Consider the following 12,697-nt stretch of genomic DNA (forward strand, 5'->3'; position numbering starts at 1 on the left):
CCAACGCCCCCTCCCCCGCGCCCCCCCCCCCGACCTACTTTACTGTCTCCAAACCTAGCCGCCTGCCTCGTCCCCGGCGACCAGAGGCCTTCTTCCAGGTCCCCCGTTGTTCCATCCGGGCCCACGTTCCACTCGGGCGGCCCGCCGGCGGGTGCCGGGAAACGGCAGCGGCGACCTCGCTCCCAGCCGAGACCTGGGCCCGCGCGCCCGCCCTCCGTCGGAGACAGACAGCGCGCGCGCTCCCCAGGGGCTGCCCTCCCCCCTCGCGCGCGTCGGCCCCGGGCTCGCGCCGCCGCTGCCGCCGCGCGCGCGCAGCTCAAGTAAAGGAGGAAAAAAAAAAGGGGGAAAAAATAGAAAGCGGCGGCGGCTGCAGCAGCGATCCGCCGCCGTACTGGGCCAGGCCGGGCGGCGGACGCGCAAGCCGGCGATCTGGGGGAGAGGCGGAGGCCATCCAGGGCGGGCCGGGTTTAAAAAAAAAGTCGCGGCGGCGGCTACTCAGAGAAGGAGGCCCAAGGGCCGCGTGCAGCGGGCAGGGGGCGGCTGCGCTGCGTCCCGGAGCCTAGAGCCGCCGGGAGCCGGCCGGCGGGCGAGCAGGCGGAGGCGGCTGCTGGAGCAGCAGCGGCGGCGGCGGCGGCGGCGGCGGCATCTCCTCCTCACATGACCCCACTGTTTGTCCCCGTGATCAGCGCGAGCGGCTCCCGTGTCTCCTCCGTCCCCTCCTGCCGCGCGGCGTGAGCGCCGGGCTCGGGGCCCCCCCGGCCGCCCGCCCCCTCCCCTCCCTCCCCTCCCCTCCCCTCCCCTCCCCCCCGGGCCCGGCGCCCCCCCCACCCCCACCCCCCCCATGGACATGCTGGACCCGGGTCTGGATCCCGCTGCCTCGGCCACCGCTGCTGCCGCCGCCAGGTAAGGGAGCCCGGCCGGCCCGTGCCCCCGCGCGCCCTGGCCCCGGCCCTTCGGCCTGGCGACCGGGCCGCCATGATCCCGAGCGACCGCCCGGCCCAGCTCAAAATGGAGGCCGCGAGGGAGGGGGAACCGGCACATATACCCCCGGTCCCCGGTCCCCGAGGGGCCGCCGTCGCAGACTGGGCTGGGCGGGATGGGGGCCCTGCACCTGGGCGAAGGGGCGGGGGCGCGGGCAGCCCTGATCCCCTCTTCTTCCTGTGCTTCCCGCAGTCACGACAAGGGACCCGAGGCAGAGGAGGGTGTCGAACTGCAGGAAGGTGAGTGCTCGCGGGGCCCACCAGGGCCGCGAACTGCGCCCGGGAGGGCACTGGGGGCGCCCTGGCTCGCGCCACCTCTGACCATCCCTGCGACCCTCCGACCGCAGGCGGGGACGGGCCTGGGGCGGAGGAGCAGACGGCGGTGGCCATCGCCAGCGTCCAGCAGGCGGCGTTCGGCGACCACAACATCCAGTACCAGTTCCGCACAGAGAATAATGGAGGACAGGTGAGGCTACGGGCCCGGAGCCCGGCGGGCAAGTGGAGGGCTGAGTCCCGGACGGGCGGGCAGGCGAGCGGGCTGGGAGGGGCTCGGACCTGGCCCCTGCCCGGGCCCCAGCGCGGGTCTCGCTGCTCTGCCGCCCCCTGCAGGTGACGTACCGCGTAGTCCAGGTGACTGATGGTCAGCTGGACGGCCAGGGCGACACAGCAGGCGCCGTCAGCGTCGTGTCTACGGCTGCCTTCGCAGGGGGGCAGCAGGCTGTGACCCAGGTGGGTGTGGATGGGGCCACCCAGCGCCCCGGCCCCGCTGCTGCCTCTGTGCCCCCAGGTCCCGCAGCGCCCTTCCCACTGGTAGGTGCCCAGCATCCTCTGGGGGGATGGAGAAGGGGCCCTGGACACTGACTTTGTTCTTGGGGAGCGCCAAGGGGGTGGGGCACGTGGGACTAAGATGCTGCCTTCAGGCCCTCAGGTCAGATCTCTTGTTCTGCACGGTGAAACCTAGGGCAAGACCTTCGGAACATCGTTTTCTGTTTGTTTTGTGAAATGGGAATCATGGTCACAGGGCACTCTCTTAGAGTTAAAAGTGGGTCAGCTCCCCAAGTGATTGCTTAGTATCTGTCAAGTTCCAGGGCTGTGAGACACAGGGCAGAGTGGGACACAGGGGTTCCCCACTCTCTGTAGAGAATGCAGTAAACATCAAATATGGTGGCTAGGGGATGGATTGGGAAGCAAAGATGGCTAAGGGTGGCCTCTGTCCTCCTGCTCCCTAGGCTGTTATCCAAAATCCCTTCAGCAATGGTGGCAGCCCGGCTGCTGAGGCTGTCAGTGGGGAGGCCCGGTTTGCCTATTTCCCAGCGTCCAGTGTGGGAGATACCACAGCTGTGTCCGTACAGACCACAGACCAGAGCTTGCAGGCTGGAGGTAAAGGAAGGAAGGGGCCAGGGCGGAAGGCAGGGGAGGCAACAGGTCTAGCAGGGAGGGAAGCTCCCCCCCAACCCCTAGCCAGTTCTGACTCTGCCCCCAGTTTTAGTGCTAACCCCCACTTTCCCTGCAGGCCAGTTCTATGTCATGATGACGCCCCAGGACGTGCTTCAGACAGGAACGCAGAGGACAATTGCACCTCGGACACACCCCTACTCCCCGTATGTGCAGGAGACCTGGTCCCAGGAATAGGGGACGCTGGGAGGGCCTGTCGTGGGCACCCAAGGAAGAGGAGGTTTTCCTGGGATGGGAACCAGGCAGTTGAATACACAGCAGGCAGTTGGTGTATTTTTTGGTCAGCTTTTGCTTTTCTAGTTTAAGTAAAGAAAATACCATTTTCTCCCTCTCTTTGTCTCTACATGTCGATTTGTTTTGCAGAGATCATTTTTAAGTCTGACTCCTTAATAAATGTTTGGACACACGGGCTGGAGGTAACGTGTACCCATTTTTTCCATACTCTTCTAGGAAAATCGACGGGACGAGAACGCCACGGGATGAGAGAAGGAGAGCTCAGCACAATGAAGGTAAGGTCAGGCAGGAGCTGCTGGGCCTCATGGGCTCAACCCCAGCTGGGTGTTTGGAGTCACAGATCAGTGGCCGGGTTATTGATCCAAGTGCTCGAGAGGTGTTGGTTGAATGCTGGGAAGGCAGAAGCAGAGAGGCTACTTGTCAGGAGCAGATATAGGCAGGAGGCGTGAGCTGTAGTGTATTTGTCTTCCTGGCTGGTGACTCTAAAGTAATGACCAGCAGTTTAAATGGCGAGTTTCACATTCATGTGTGGATTTTCTGCTCCTCTGGGAAAGTTGGGCTGCTCTGGCGCAGCTGGACCTGCCTTCCCATGTGGCAGCTGGTTTGCTCAAGCCCCCCAACCCCACTGCTGGCCTGGCTTCCAGAAGTAGCTCTGATCTGAGAGAAAGTACATCTGAAATGAAATTGCAGGCAGTCTGTGTCTCTGGCTGAGGCCGGAGCATGAACATGTCCAGGGAACACTTCCACCCAAATAGCCGTCATTTGGCAGATACATCCTTAAGGAGGATTCTAGGCTGGGCAGTATGTGCCCTGTGCTAGGTACGGGACCTAGCGTGGAATGTTTAGGAAACTCAGGGTGGCTCAAGGTAGTGTGTGACTGAACACGGACTGGAGGAGCAGGTGATATTTCCCCAGGGAGGTGGCCTTTGGGAGTGCCTGTCCACCAGAGGGAAGCACAGGAAGTCAGGGTGGAGAAGGGTTGCTCCGGGGGTGCTGGTTTGGTTGCAGCAGAGGTTCCTTGTGGAGTGCTTGGGAGGGCCAAGGAGGGCCTTGAATGTCAGGGTGAGGCCTTGAGAGTCCTCACTGTGTTTGATGGGGGGTGGCTGACGCAGCTATGCTCTGAGCGGCTCAGTGAATTCAGACCTTTACTCAGCATATATGTGCTAGGTGCCAGCCCCTGTTCTAGGCCTCAAATACACCCAGATAATGGAACAGGCACCTTGGCTCTCAGAGGGTGTTCATTCTGGTGGGAGAGACAGAAACTACACAAAGGTGCAATAAGAGGTCAGGGAACGTAAGTCATGTGTCATATGAAGGAAGATAAGGCTGGTAAGGACTTGGAGGGTTATGGTGGCAGGGAGCTTTGTGGGTCTCTCTAGAAGTGACGCTTGAGCAGGCGCCTGAATGGGCTGGCCACAATCCTGAGGAGGAGTCCCAGACAGCGAGGGATAAGCAAGTACAAACACCCAGCCCGAGCTGGAACAGACTCGGTGTGATTGAAGAAGAGCAGAATTCAGGAAAGGAAAGGGGAAGTTGGCAGAGTCATGGGAGGACTGGCCAGGGCCAGATCACATGGGTCTTGTCACAGGCCCTCCCAGGGCCCCCACTCCTGGATCTTTGTGCTGGTTCGAGGGGAAGTCAACAGAGGGGTTGTTTATGGAGACTGGATACTAAGGGTGACGGGATGCCAGAAGCTAGGAAAATAGGAGGTGACTGCACCTGTGGGCCTCAGACAGGACAGGGCATGAAAGGGGGTCAGGGGAGGGGACAAGCTGTAGGGGAGAAGAGGCCAAGGCTGAAGAATCAGGATTTTATGATGGGGTCAGGTTCATTTAAAGGGAAGCAGTGAGCATGAGCTTGCTTTTGGGGTGTGGTGGGTTTGAGGGGTCTCCTATTGGCTCCCAGGCAGTCCCAGCTCTGCTACATACCAGTCGTGTGACCTTGGACTGGCTCTTCATCTCTGTGCCTGTTTAGTCCTGTGTACAAATGTGTTAACATGACTACCCCAGAGGCTCATGGTGAGGGTGCAGCGCGTTGAGACGTGAGCCCTCAGCTACCCCCAGGCTAGTGTGCTACCTGCTAAGACCACAGCAAACAACTCGTAGAAGATGAGCCAGTCACTTTCCACCCTGCTGTCACTGTGCCTCTCACTGGGTTAATCCAGCTCCAAAGTCTTGACTCTTCCTCATCCTATAAAAGTCAGTCCTGCTCATGACCTTGCCCTTTCTGACCAGCTGCAGCCAGCCACTCTGTCCTAACCTGCAGAACATTTGACCCACCCTCTGCCCGGCAGCCTCCCTGTACCCTTGGCAATCTGGCTCATTTCTCTACCAAAACGGCTCCATTTAAGGTCACCCGTGACGACCTCATTGCCAAATCCACTGGCTTCCTTTCCTGCCTGCACTCCAAGCATCTGGCCCTGCCCGTTCCCCTCCTCTCGGGAACGTTCCTTTCTGCTCTCCTTGCCCTGGTTCTCCTTCCGAGCCTGTTCCAGAGGGCAGGGCTTCCTGGTCACCTGGAAGGCTTGTTAATGATCACCATCTCTAGGTCATCTTCACGAGATGCTGAATGGGTAGGTCCGAGGGTGTCTGGGAGTCTGCACTAAAACCAGCTCCCCAGGTGACTCTTCATGATGGGTAAAGTTGGGAAGCTGCTTTTTCTGTTAGTATCTCTTGGGGTCCAGCCCCTTCTTCCAGTGGTCAGGAGAGTGAAACATCAGGCCCGGGGACAGTCAGTCTCCCCTAGTCCCTATCTCCAGATGTTGGTGTGTGTCATTTCTCCCAGGAGAGGGTCTGTGGGCTTTCTCCAAAAAAGTACGTGACTCCAAAAAGATGTGACTGTTCCCTGATGTCCTCCCAGGGCTCCGCCACCCCGTGCACTGCCAACAGCTGTCTTTCTGCTCCATCTCTCTCGTGCTCCTCCAGACCCATATTTTGGGATGCTCATTCCAAATTTCTATTGCTGGTTGTTCTTGAAGCATCTCACACTCAACTTGTCCAAACCAGAACCTGCCGTTTTCCCTCCTTCCCAAAGCCTCCTTCTTCCAGAGCAGCAAGAGGGATCCCTGTCATGATTACCCAAGCCAGTCCTGAGAGCCAGGCCACTTCAACTCTGCCCTCTTCGTCCCTCACAGCCACAGGACCCAAGACACTGTGCCAAAGTGGACCTCCAGTCGACCTTTTCTGCTTTTCCCTCTTTGCCATGTTTCTTGATACCACAGGGGCCCATCTCTGGGCCGCAGGCAGATGTCTTCAGGGCCCCAAGGAAGTCAGTATACCTGGTGTAGCAGAAAGGGGAGTGGTGGTCCCCAGCAGTGACTGGGGGCCAGTGTGTCTGTCCTGCCTGAAGGGTGATCTCACAGTGCCCGCTGTTGCTGCTGTGTCAGAATTTGGGCTCACTACTCAACCTCTGAAGAAGCCAGAAATCCAGATCTTTACGTGAAAACTGATTGCTTAGTTGCTTTTTCTATTTCTTGGTTCCTACTCATACTATGACCAATTTATTTGTTCTGCTTAATTGGGGTTTAGTTTGCTGGGTGTCTTCCCCCAGCTTTTTAAGACGATTTTTAAACCTTTCTTTTTTCTCAATACAAGCCTTTATAGTTGCAGATTTCAGTCTTATACTGCTTTAGCATCATCCCATTTGGATACTTGTGTTTTCTTGTTATTCAATTTGGAATGTTTCTTGTTTTCCTGATTATTTTTTCACTGACCCATGGGATTATTTAGAAATGTGTTGTTTAACTTATGAATGTTTATGGGCTTTCTGGATATCTTTTTTTTTTTTTGAACATTTATCTATTTGGCTGCTTTGGGCCTTTGTTGCATCATGTGGGATCTTTAGTTGCGGTGCCCAGACTCTCTAGTTGTGGCGTGAGGGCTTAGTTGCTCCACAGTATGTGGGGTCTTAGCTCCCCAAGCAGGGGTTGAACCCACCTCGCCTGCATTTGCCAGGCGGATTCTTAACCACTGGGCCACCAGGGAAGTCCCCTGATATCTTCTTGTTACTGATTTGTAAATGAGTTTTGTTGTGATCAGAGAACATACTCTGTATATAACTTAAGTCCTTTGGAATTTATTGAGACTTTATTTTATGGCCCTAAATACAGTGTATCTTGGTGAAAGTTTCTGTGTGTGCTTGAAAAGGCGTATCTGCTGATGTGTGTGGAGTGTTCCATCAGTGGTAACTAGGTCAAGCTGGCTGACAGTGTTCAGATTTTCTGTCTTCATTTCTTTGTCTACTTGTTTTGTCAGTTACTGAGGAGTGTTGATATCCCTAGTTATATTTGTGGATTTGCCCATTTCTCCCATCAGTCCTGGCAGATTTTGCTCTAAATTGTGTTTTAAATGTTGTATGGCTGTGACTTAAGCCTTCTGAAGAACAGACGTGGCCTTGGTTTTGACTGGTCTTCCTCCGTTTCAGTTGTGCCGAAGTGGTCTCCCCAAGCCACAGGCCTGACCGCATGCCAAGAAGGGCCCCAGACTCGAGGGCCTAGACCCCTCGGGGAAGAGAACACAAGGTCCAGACCCACTGAGAGGGCATTCAAGGCCTTCACAACCTATTTCTGCCACCCTTTCCAATCCCCCTGCCCCAACTCCTGCGCCCGTCAAAGTGTTTCCATGTCGCCTGTTCTGGGTTCATGATGCCTGTCTGCCTACTGCCCTTCCTCTCAGAAACCAGCCCCATCTTTCCGTTCTAAACCTTTCTCTGAAGAGACAGTCCACCCCACTCCACGCTGAAAGCAGTACTCTGCCCTGGCATTCCCCAGGCACTGGGTACTGTCTTCAGTGGTAACTCCCCAGTCTGTGGTGTCAGTGTCTCCCATTCACGTGAATTTCACCTTGGTGCTGTGAGTGCTGGCACGACAGCGGTTGAGTCCGCCATGGACTGGCCTCGCAGAGTGCCCTGCACACAGTAGGGCAAGCAGTAAGTTTTGAAGAAGTGAATACGAGCTAGAGGTGTCCCCTACCCCCTGCCCAGCCCCCAGTGAGGAAGCGAGGAGTGGGCATGGGATGCGGCTACAGCATGGGACCCAGGCTCAAGGATGCCAGACTGCAGGAGGGTAGCAAAGGGCAGCTGTCTGCTCGCAAGCTCCTCAGTTGGCACCTGAGAATGGATGTGGAGGCTGGGCCAGACTCTTAGCTCAGCTGCTGTTCGGGGCCACAGAGTCCCCAAAGACCGTAAGAGATGGCCGCCCTGGCTGGGAAGGTTTACTCACCAGGGTAGTGATGGGGCACGTGGCTGTGTACTCACTGACCCCAGGGCCAGGGTCAGGCGAAGCTCGATACCAGGCAGTATTCTTATCCCTGTGGTAAAGGGAGGTTGTGGGCGGCAAGAGAGGAGAATGAGGGAGGAAGCAAGTCCATGTGGGAGGGTGTTGTCACCCAGGCCAGAGTGGGGGCACTTGGAAGGACTGGTCAGCAGCGAGAGGACAAAAGCAAGTGCCAGGGGAAGACAGTCGGGTTTTCCTCTAGTGGCCAGGCACGTTCTTTGAGGGAACAGCTGGGTTGAGGGGCAGTGCTGGCCTCAGGAGGAGAGGGGGTCAAAGGCAGCCTTCTGGCCCACCCTACTTTTCTCACTCACATCCGGACCCTCTCCCCCAGTCACCCAAACCTGAGAAAATACCCTCCTTTCCAAATCCCACCCACAGTCTCCCCTCCCTATAGTGACCACCTGCATCTGTCCATGAACTGCCTTGGCAGGAGGGTGAGACTGTGGGGCCAACTGGGCTTTCTTGTGTGTCCCTAGCAGTGCCTCGTATTGTGCTCAGAAGGTGAGGAAAGGCTGGGACAGCTTTCTCAGTGAGCCCTAAACCAGGGGTCTCAGGCTGCAGGGCAGGCAGCCCTCAGGCCACTGTCATAAGTGCAGGGGGCAGCTGCCACTCAACTCAGCAGACAGAGTGAGGCAGAGCAGACAGAGTGTTATAAAGTAAATCACACATCTGGACTTTCCAAGTAAAATCTGCCAGTAGCTTGTCAAACCTGGCCTTCAAGATAGGGTTCGCGGTATTTCTGGGTGACCCAGTGCCATGATGACGGGCCAGGCCCCTGAGAACTGCAGTGCCAGCTGGGGAAGCTGAGGCTTGCTGCCGGGGCCATGGAGAAGGAGTGTAAGTGGAGTGAGATGTGGTCAGACTGGGATTTTAATGATGAAGAGAAAAACAGGACTGTGGGGTCCAGAACTCGGGATACATGAGTACCGCCATGGAGAATCAAGTTCAGGGACTGTGGGGACCAGAAAGGTTCATCCGGGTCCTGTGTAAAGGGGCTCTGGCCCCTTCTTGCCTGCCAGGGACACATGCCCACTGCACCACAACTCCTTTTTTTCAAAAAAGGCCAGTTGTTATGTGAACTTTTCTAACTTTTAAATGTTGACTCAAATTTTTCAAAACCTGCTGGGCCAACCAACAGAACAAACCCCGCAGCCCCTCAGCTGTCGATGCTGCCCTGAGGGTACATGTGGCACTTGAGAGTGGCGCTTGAATTTCTCGGTTCCTATTGAGGAACCATGTGGAGCGGGCTGGAGCCGGCTGCCTGGGTTCAGGTCGGGCCCCTGCACTTGCTGGCCATGTGGCCTCGGGCGGGCCTGGCTGTGCCTCGGCGGCCTCGGCTCTTGTGGCATCTGCCTCGGGAGGTGACTCGCCTGGGCACAGAGGGAGCATGCTGGACACAGCCTTGTTCCTACTGTTCTCGCCGCAGTGGAGCGGAGGCGGAGGGACAAGATCAACAACTGGATCGTCCAGCTTTCAAAAATCATTCCAGATTGTAATGCAGATAATAGCAAGACAGGAGCGGTGAGTGTCCCCCTGGTCCCCCAACACCCTTGTAGAGAATCTGTCTTGAGTGCTGGGCGCGGGAGTCGTCTCGGGCTGAGACGACTGGTGGGCGTCGGCTGCCAGGCAGTGCTCATTGATGCTCATGCCCACCACTCCCCAGAGTAAAGGAGGGATCCTGTCAAAGGCCTGCGACTACATCCGGGAGCTGCGCCAGACCAACCAGCGCATGCAGGAGACCTTCAAGGAGGCCGAGCGGCTGCAGATGGACAATGAGCTCCTGCGGCAACAGGTGAGCCACAGGGCTGGGAGGGCAGGGACGGGGGGTGCCCAGGAACCCCAGGACGCAGGGAGCCAGCTCTGGCTGCTTGTCCCCCGTCGTGTCTGGCAGATCGAGGAGCTGAAGAACGAGAACGCCGTGCTCCGCGCCCAGCTGCAGCAGCACAACCTGGAGATGGTGGGCGAGAGCGCCCGGCAGTGACACCACCTACCATGCGGCGGGGGCCGCCTCCAGGCCCCCACCGTCCCCTTCCCCAGCCCTTAGCACAGAGAGGGACAGACGCCCCTCCCCCAGCTGCGTTTTTTATAGTAGATTTTTAACAAAAAAATGGGGAGAAATAATGCATTTCTGTGGATAAGCGCCCACCACCCTCCTCAACTTGGAAACCATATCCCCTCCCCCATTTGTCCGTCTCCCTTCTCCCGGCCCCCACTCAACCCGGCACTTCTGGTGGTCTCACCTGGAGGCCAGAGGGAGGAGGACAGAGCCCCTGCCACACCCCGCTGCCTCCTCGGACTCCCGAGGTACTGAGACCAGGGTGCTTATGGGGAGGAGGGGGTCCTGCGGGGGGCCTGGACCCAAGCAGGGAGGCCACGTCCCACCCCACCTCTTGTTTCTGGAACCCTTCTCCCCTCTGGGTGTGTGAGTGCGTTCTAATTTTCTTTATGGAAAAAATGGACAAAAAAAATAGAGAGAGAGAGGTATTTAACTGCAATAAACTGGCCCCATGTGGCCCCGCCTTGTCTGTCTGTGTATTTGTCCATCTCAGATGTGGGGAGGGGGTCTGGGGTCTATGCAGGGCTCCCGGGGACAGGCCCTCGCTCTTCCGTTCGTGGCTGTGTACCAGTCCCGGCCATCCCGCGCCGCCCGGTACCCAGTCTGTTGGTTGTACAGATGGAGGAATTAAAGGATGAATAGTGTCTTTGAGGCCCCAGGTGGTGCATATGTGGTGTGGGGGGCAGGGGGAGCCAGGGTCAAGGATATGCCACATGTTTTTGAAGGAGAGGCTGGGGTCTTTCATGTCACCAGTTCCTAAAAACAGGACTATCTCCTGACCCTGCCCTTCTGGGCTAATGCCCTCCCCTCTGCACTAGCCAATGGTGGGGCCTGGCCTTGAGCCCCCCACCCTCAGGGAGGGCAGATGGCCAGGAAGCCAGGCTTGGCCCGTCAGCCTGTCGCCTTGCACTGCGACTCTGGCGCCTGTGCTGTGACCCCTGCCCCTGGTTGATGATGAAACCTGGCCTGAGCTGAGATGATGCAGTGATGCCTGGGGGGTGCTGCTGTGTCTCCCTGTGGGTGAGCATGCAGCCCCCATGCAACTCCAGCCACTCCCAGAATCTAGGTCTGGTCACCTTGCTGAGCTTGCCACCCCGCACCCGTCCCAGAGACCCCCGGCTGCTTTCTTCCTTCCCTCTGAGAGCCCCGTCTCCTGTCCTGGCCTTTCCTCTGTTGGAGAGTGAAGCTGTGTGCAGCTGGGGGAGCCTAACAGATGGCAGGAAACTTACTTCCCAGGGTCCCCTGTTTTCATGCTTTTCGAGTGGGCCTTGGCAGCAGTTCAGGGCCAGGAAGAAGAGTTCATTCCTTGGCAGCACCATCCCCAGGCTCGTAGGGTTGTCACTGGGTGGCCTGGGAGTGAGAGAGAGAATATGGCCAAGGACCTATCTCTGAAGTCACGATCTGCTGTTCCCCTGGGCTGTGAGCACCCTAAGATGGTTCAGGTCGTACGTAGCAATGAGATTGCCACAGCCAGGCATCCTTGGTTCAGCTCCTCTTCCATCATATGCAGGAAGCCAGCCCTCCAAAGAAAAGCCTGATTTGTAGTGTTTGCCAATGTCTGTGGTGTAAGTACACCCACCAGTGTGGGTTTCAAGGTGCCAACATGATGTTCCCAACTGGAGTTGGGATGCACATGGTGTGCTCATTGAGCCCGTACAAGTGTGGTTCAGCAGACCCACCGTGCCCTCTTGTGTTTTCTGGAGGTAGGAAAGCCTGGTGCTGAGGACACAGGACCCAGGCCAGAGGCCCAACTCTGCCTCTGGCTGACCAATCTTTGGCAGTGTCTTAAATCTTTGCCTTCAGCTCCTCTCCCTAAACAGTGAAGAAGATGAGTCTCTGGACCTCCCTGATGGGAGTCCAGTGGTTAAGAATCCACCTGCCAATGCAGGGGACGTGGGTTTGATCCCCAGTCTGGGAAGAGTCCACAAGCCACGGGGTGACTTAGCCCATTCTCGTGACTACTGAGCCTGTGCGCTGCGACTACTGAAGCTCGCACACTCCAGAGCCCCTGCTGTGCGACAACAGAAGCCACCGCATCGAGAAGCCCAGGCACTGCAAGGAAGAGTAGCCCATGTGCAGCAATGAAAGACCCCAGGGCAGCCATAAATAAATAAATAATAAATCTTTAGTTAAAAAGTCTTAGGTGGGCATGGTGGGCTCCTCTCCCAGGAGCAGGGTTTGGGAAGCCAGGGTGGTCAGTGGCTGAGAAGGCAGCTAGGGCCCTGAAAGCAGAGCAGAGCCCGGGATGGGGCAGGCAGGAGCTGCTCAGAGGCAAGGTCGCACGGGCTGAGTTAACACAGAAGTGAGCCAGTGTATCTGTTGGCTTGTGAGGTGCAGTCATCGGGTGTTCACTGTTACCATCACCACTGTCCTTTTTGGCCAAAACTTCACAGGAACATTTCCCAGATCCACAGGGACACGTCTTAAGGTTCTGACCCTTGAGAAACCCCACATGTGTGCTGGGGCCTCCTGTGGACACGAGCTCCTGCACATGGGCATCACGGTGTTCCCTCCCAGAAGCCAACCTCAATCCAGTGCCACTGTGGTTTACTGAGTGCCTGCTCTGCATTAAGCCCTATCCTAGAGAGTGGTGACCAAGCTGTGAACAAGGTAGATGAGAGAAGAATATGCTCATGGAGCTGACATCCTGGTCAGGGAATTAGTGAACTTAAAAACAAGGAAACACTTGTGTTTAGGACA

At 57.1% G+C, this 12,697-nt stretch overlaps 1 protein-coding gene across 2 annotated transcripts; it reads left to right on the top strand.

Moving 5' to 3' along the window:
* Window positions 1–266: 266 nt before the first annotated feature.
* On the top strand, window positions 267–10,466 carry USF2 (upstream transcription factor 2, c-fos interacting). Of its 2 annotated transcripts, none has more exons than XM_006065307.3 (10): window positions 267–903; window positions 1,174–1,220; window positions 1,328–1,446; window positions 1,590–1,709; window positions 2,210–2,360; window positions 2,494–2,581; window positions 2,886–2,944; window positions 9,368–9,462; window positions 9,605–9,733; window positions 9,833–10,466. In XM_006065307.3, the coding sequence occupies exons 1-10, from the start codon at window positions 842–844 to the stop codon at window positions 9,920–9,922; spliced, it is 960 nt and encodes a 319-aa protein (XP_006065369.2). In that variant the 5' UTR covers window positions 267–841; the 3' UTR covers window positions 9,923–10,466. The 2 variants fall into 2 exon arrangements, with proteins under 2 accessions (XP_006065369.2, XP_025125727.1); XM_025269942.2 differs by having other exon boundaries at window positions 273–903; window positions 1,590–1,790.
* Window positions 10,467–12,697: the final 2,231 nt, after the last annotated feature.

The sequence above is a fragment of the Bubalus bubalis genome, chromosome 18 (assembly GCF_019923935.1).
Source record: "Bubalus bubalis isolate 160015118507 breed Murrah chromosome 18, NDDB_SH_1, whole genome shotgun sequence".
NCBI classification, from domain to species: Eukaryota; Metazoa; Chordata; class Mammalia; order Artiodactyla; family Bovidae; genus Bubalus; species Bubalus bubalis.

Excerpts from the sequence above, each read along its gene's own strand:
- USF2 (XM_025269942.2), top strand. The coding sequence starts at position 842 with ATGGACATGCTGGACCCGGGTCTGGATCCCGCTGCCTCGGCCACCGCT. Across the intron at positions 1,221-1,327 it reads GGGTGTCGAACTGCAGGAAG|GCGGGGACGGGCCTGGGGCG; the intron begins GTGAGTGCTCGC and ends CTCCGACCGCAG. Across the intron at positions 9,463-9,604 it reads ATAATAGCAAGACAGGAGCG|AGTAAAGGAGGGATCCTGTC; the intron begins GTGAGTGTCCCC and ends ACCACTCCCCAG.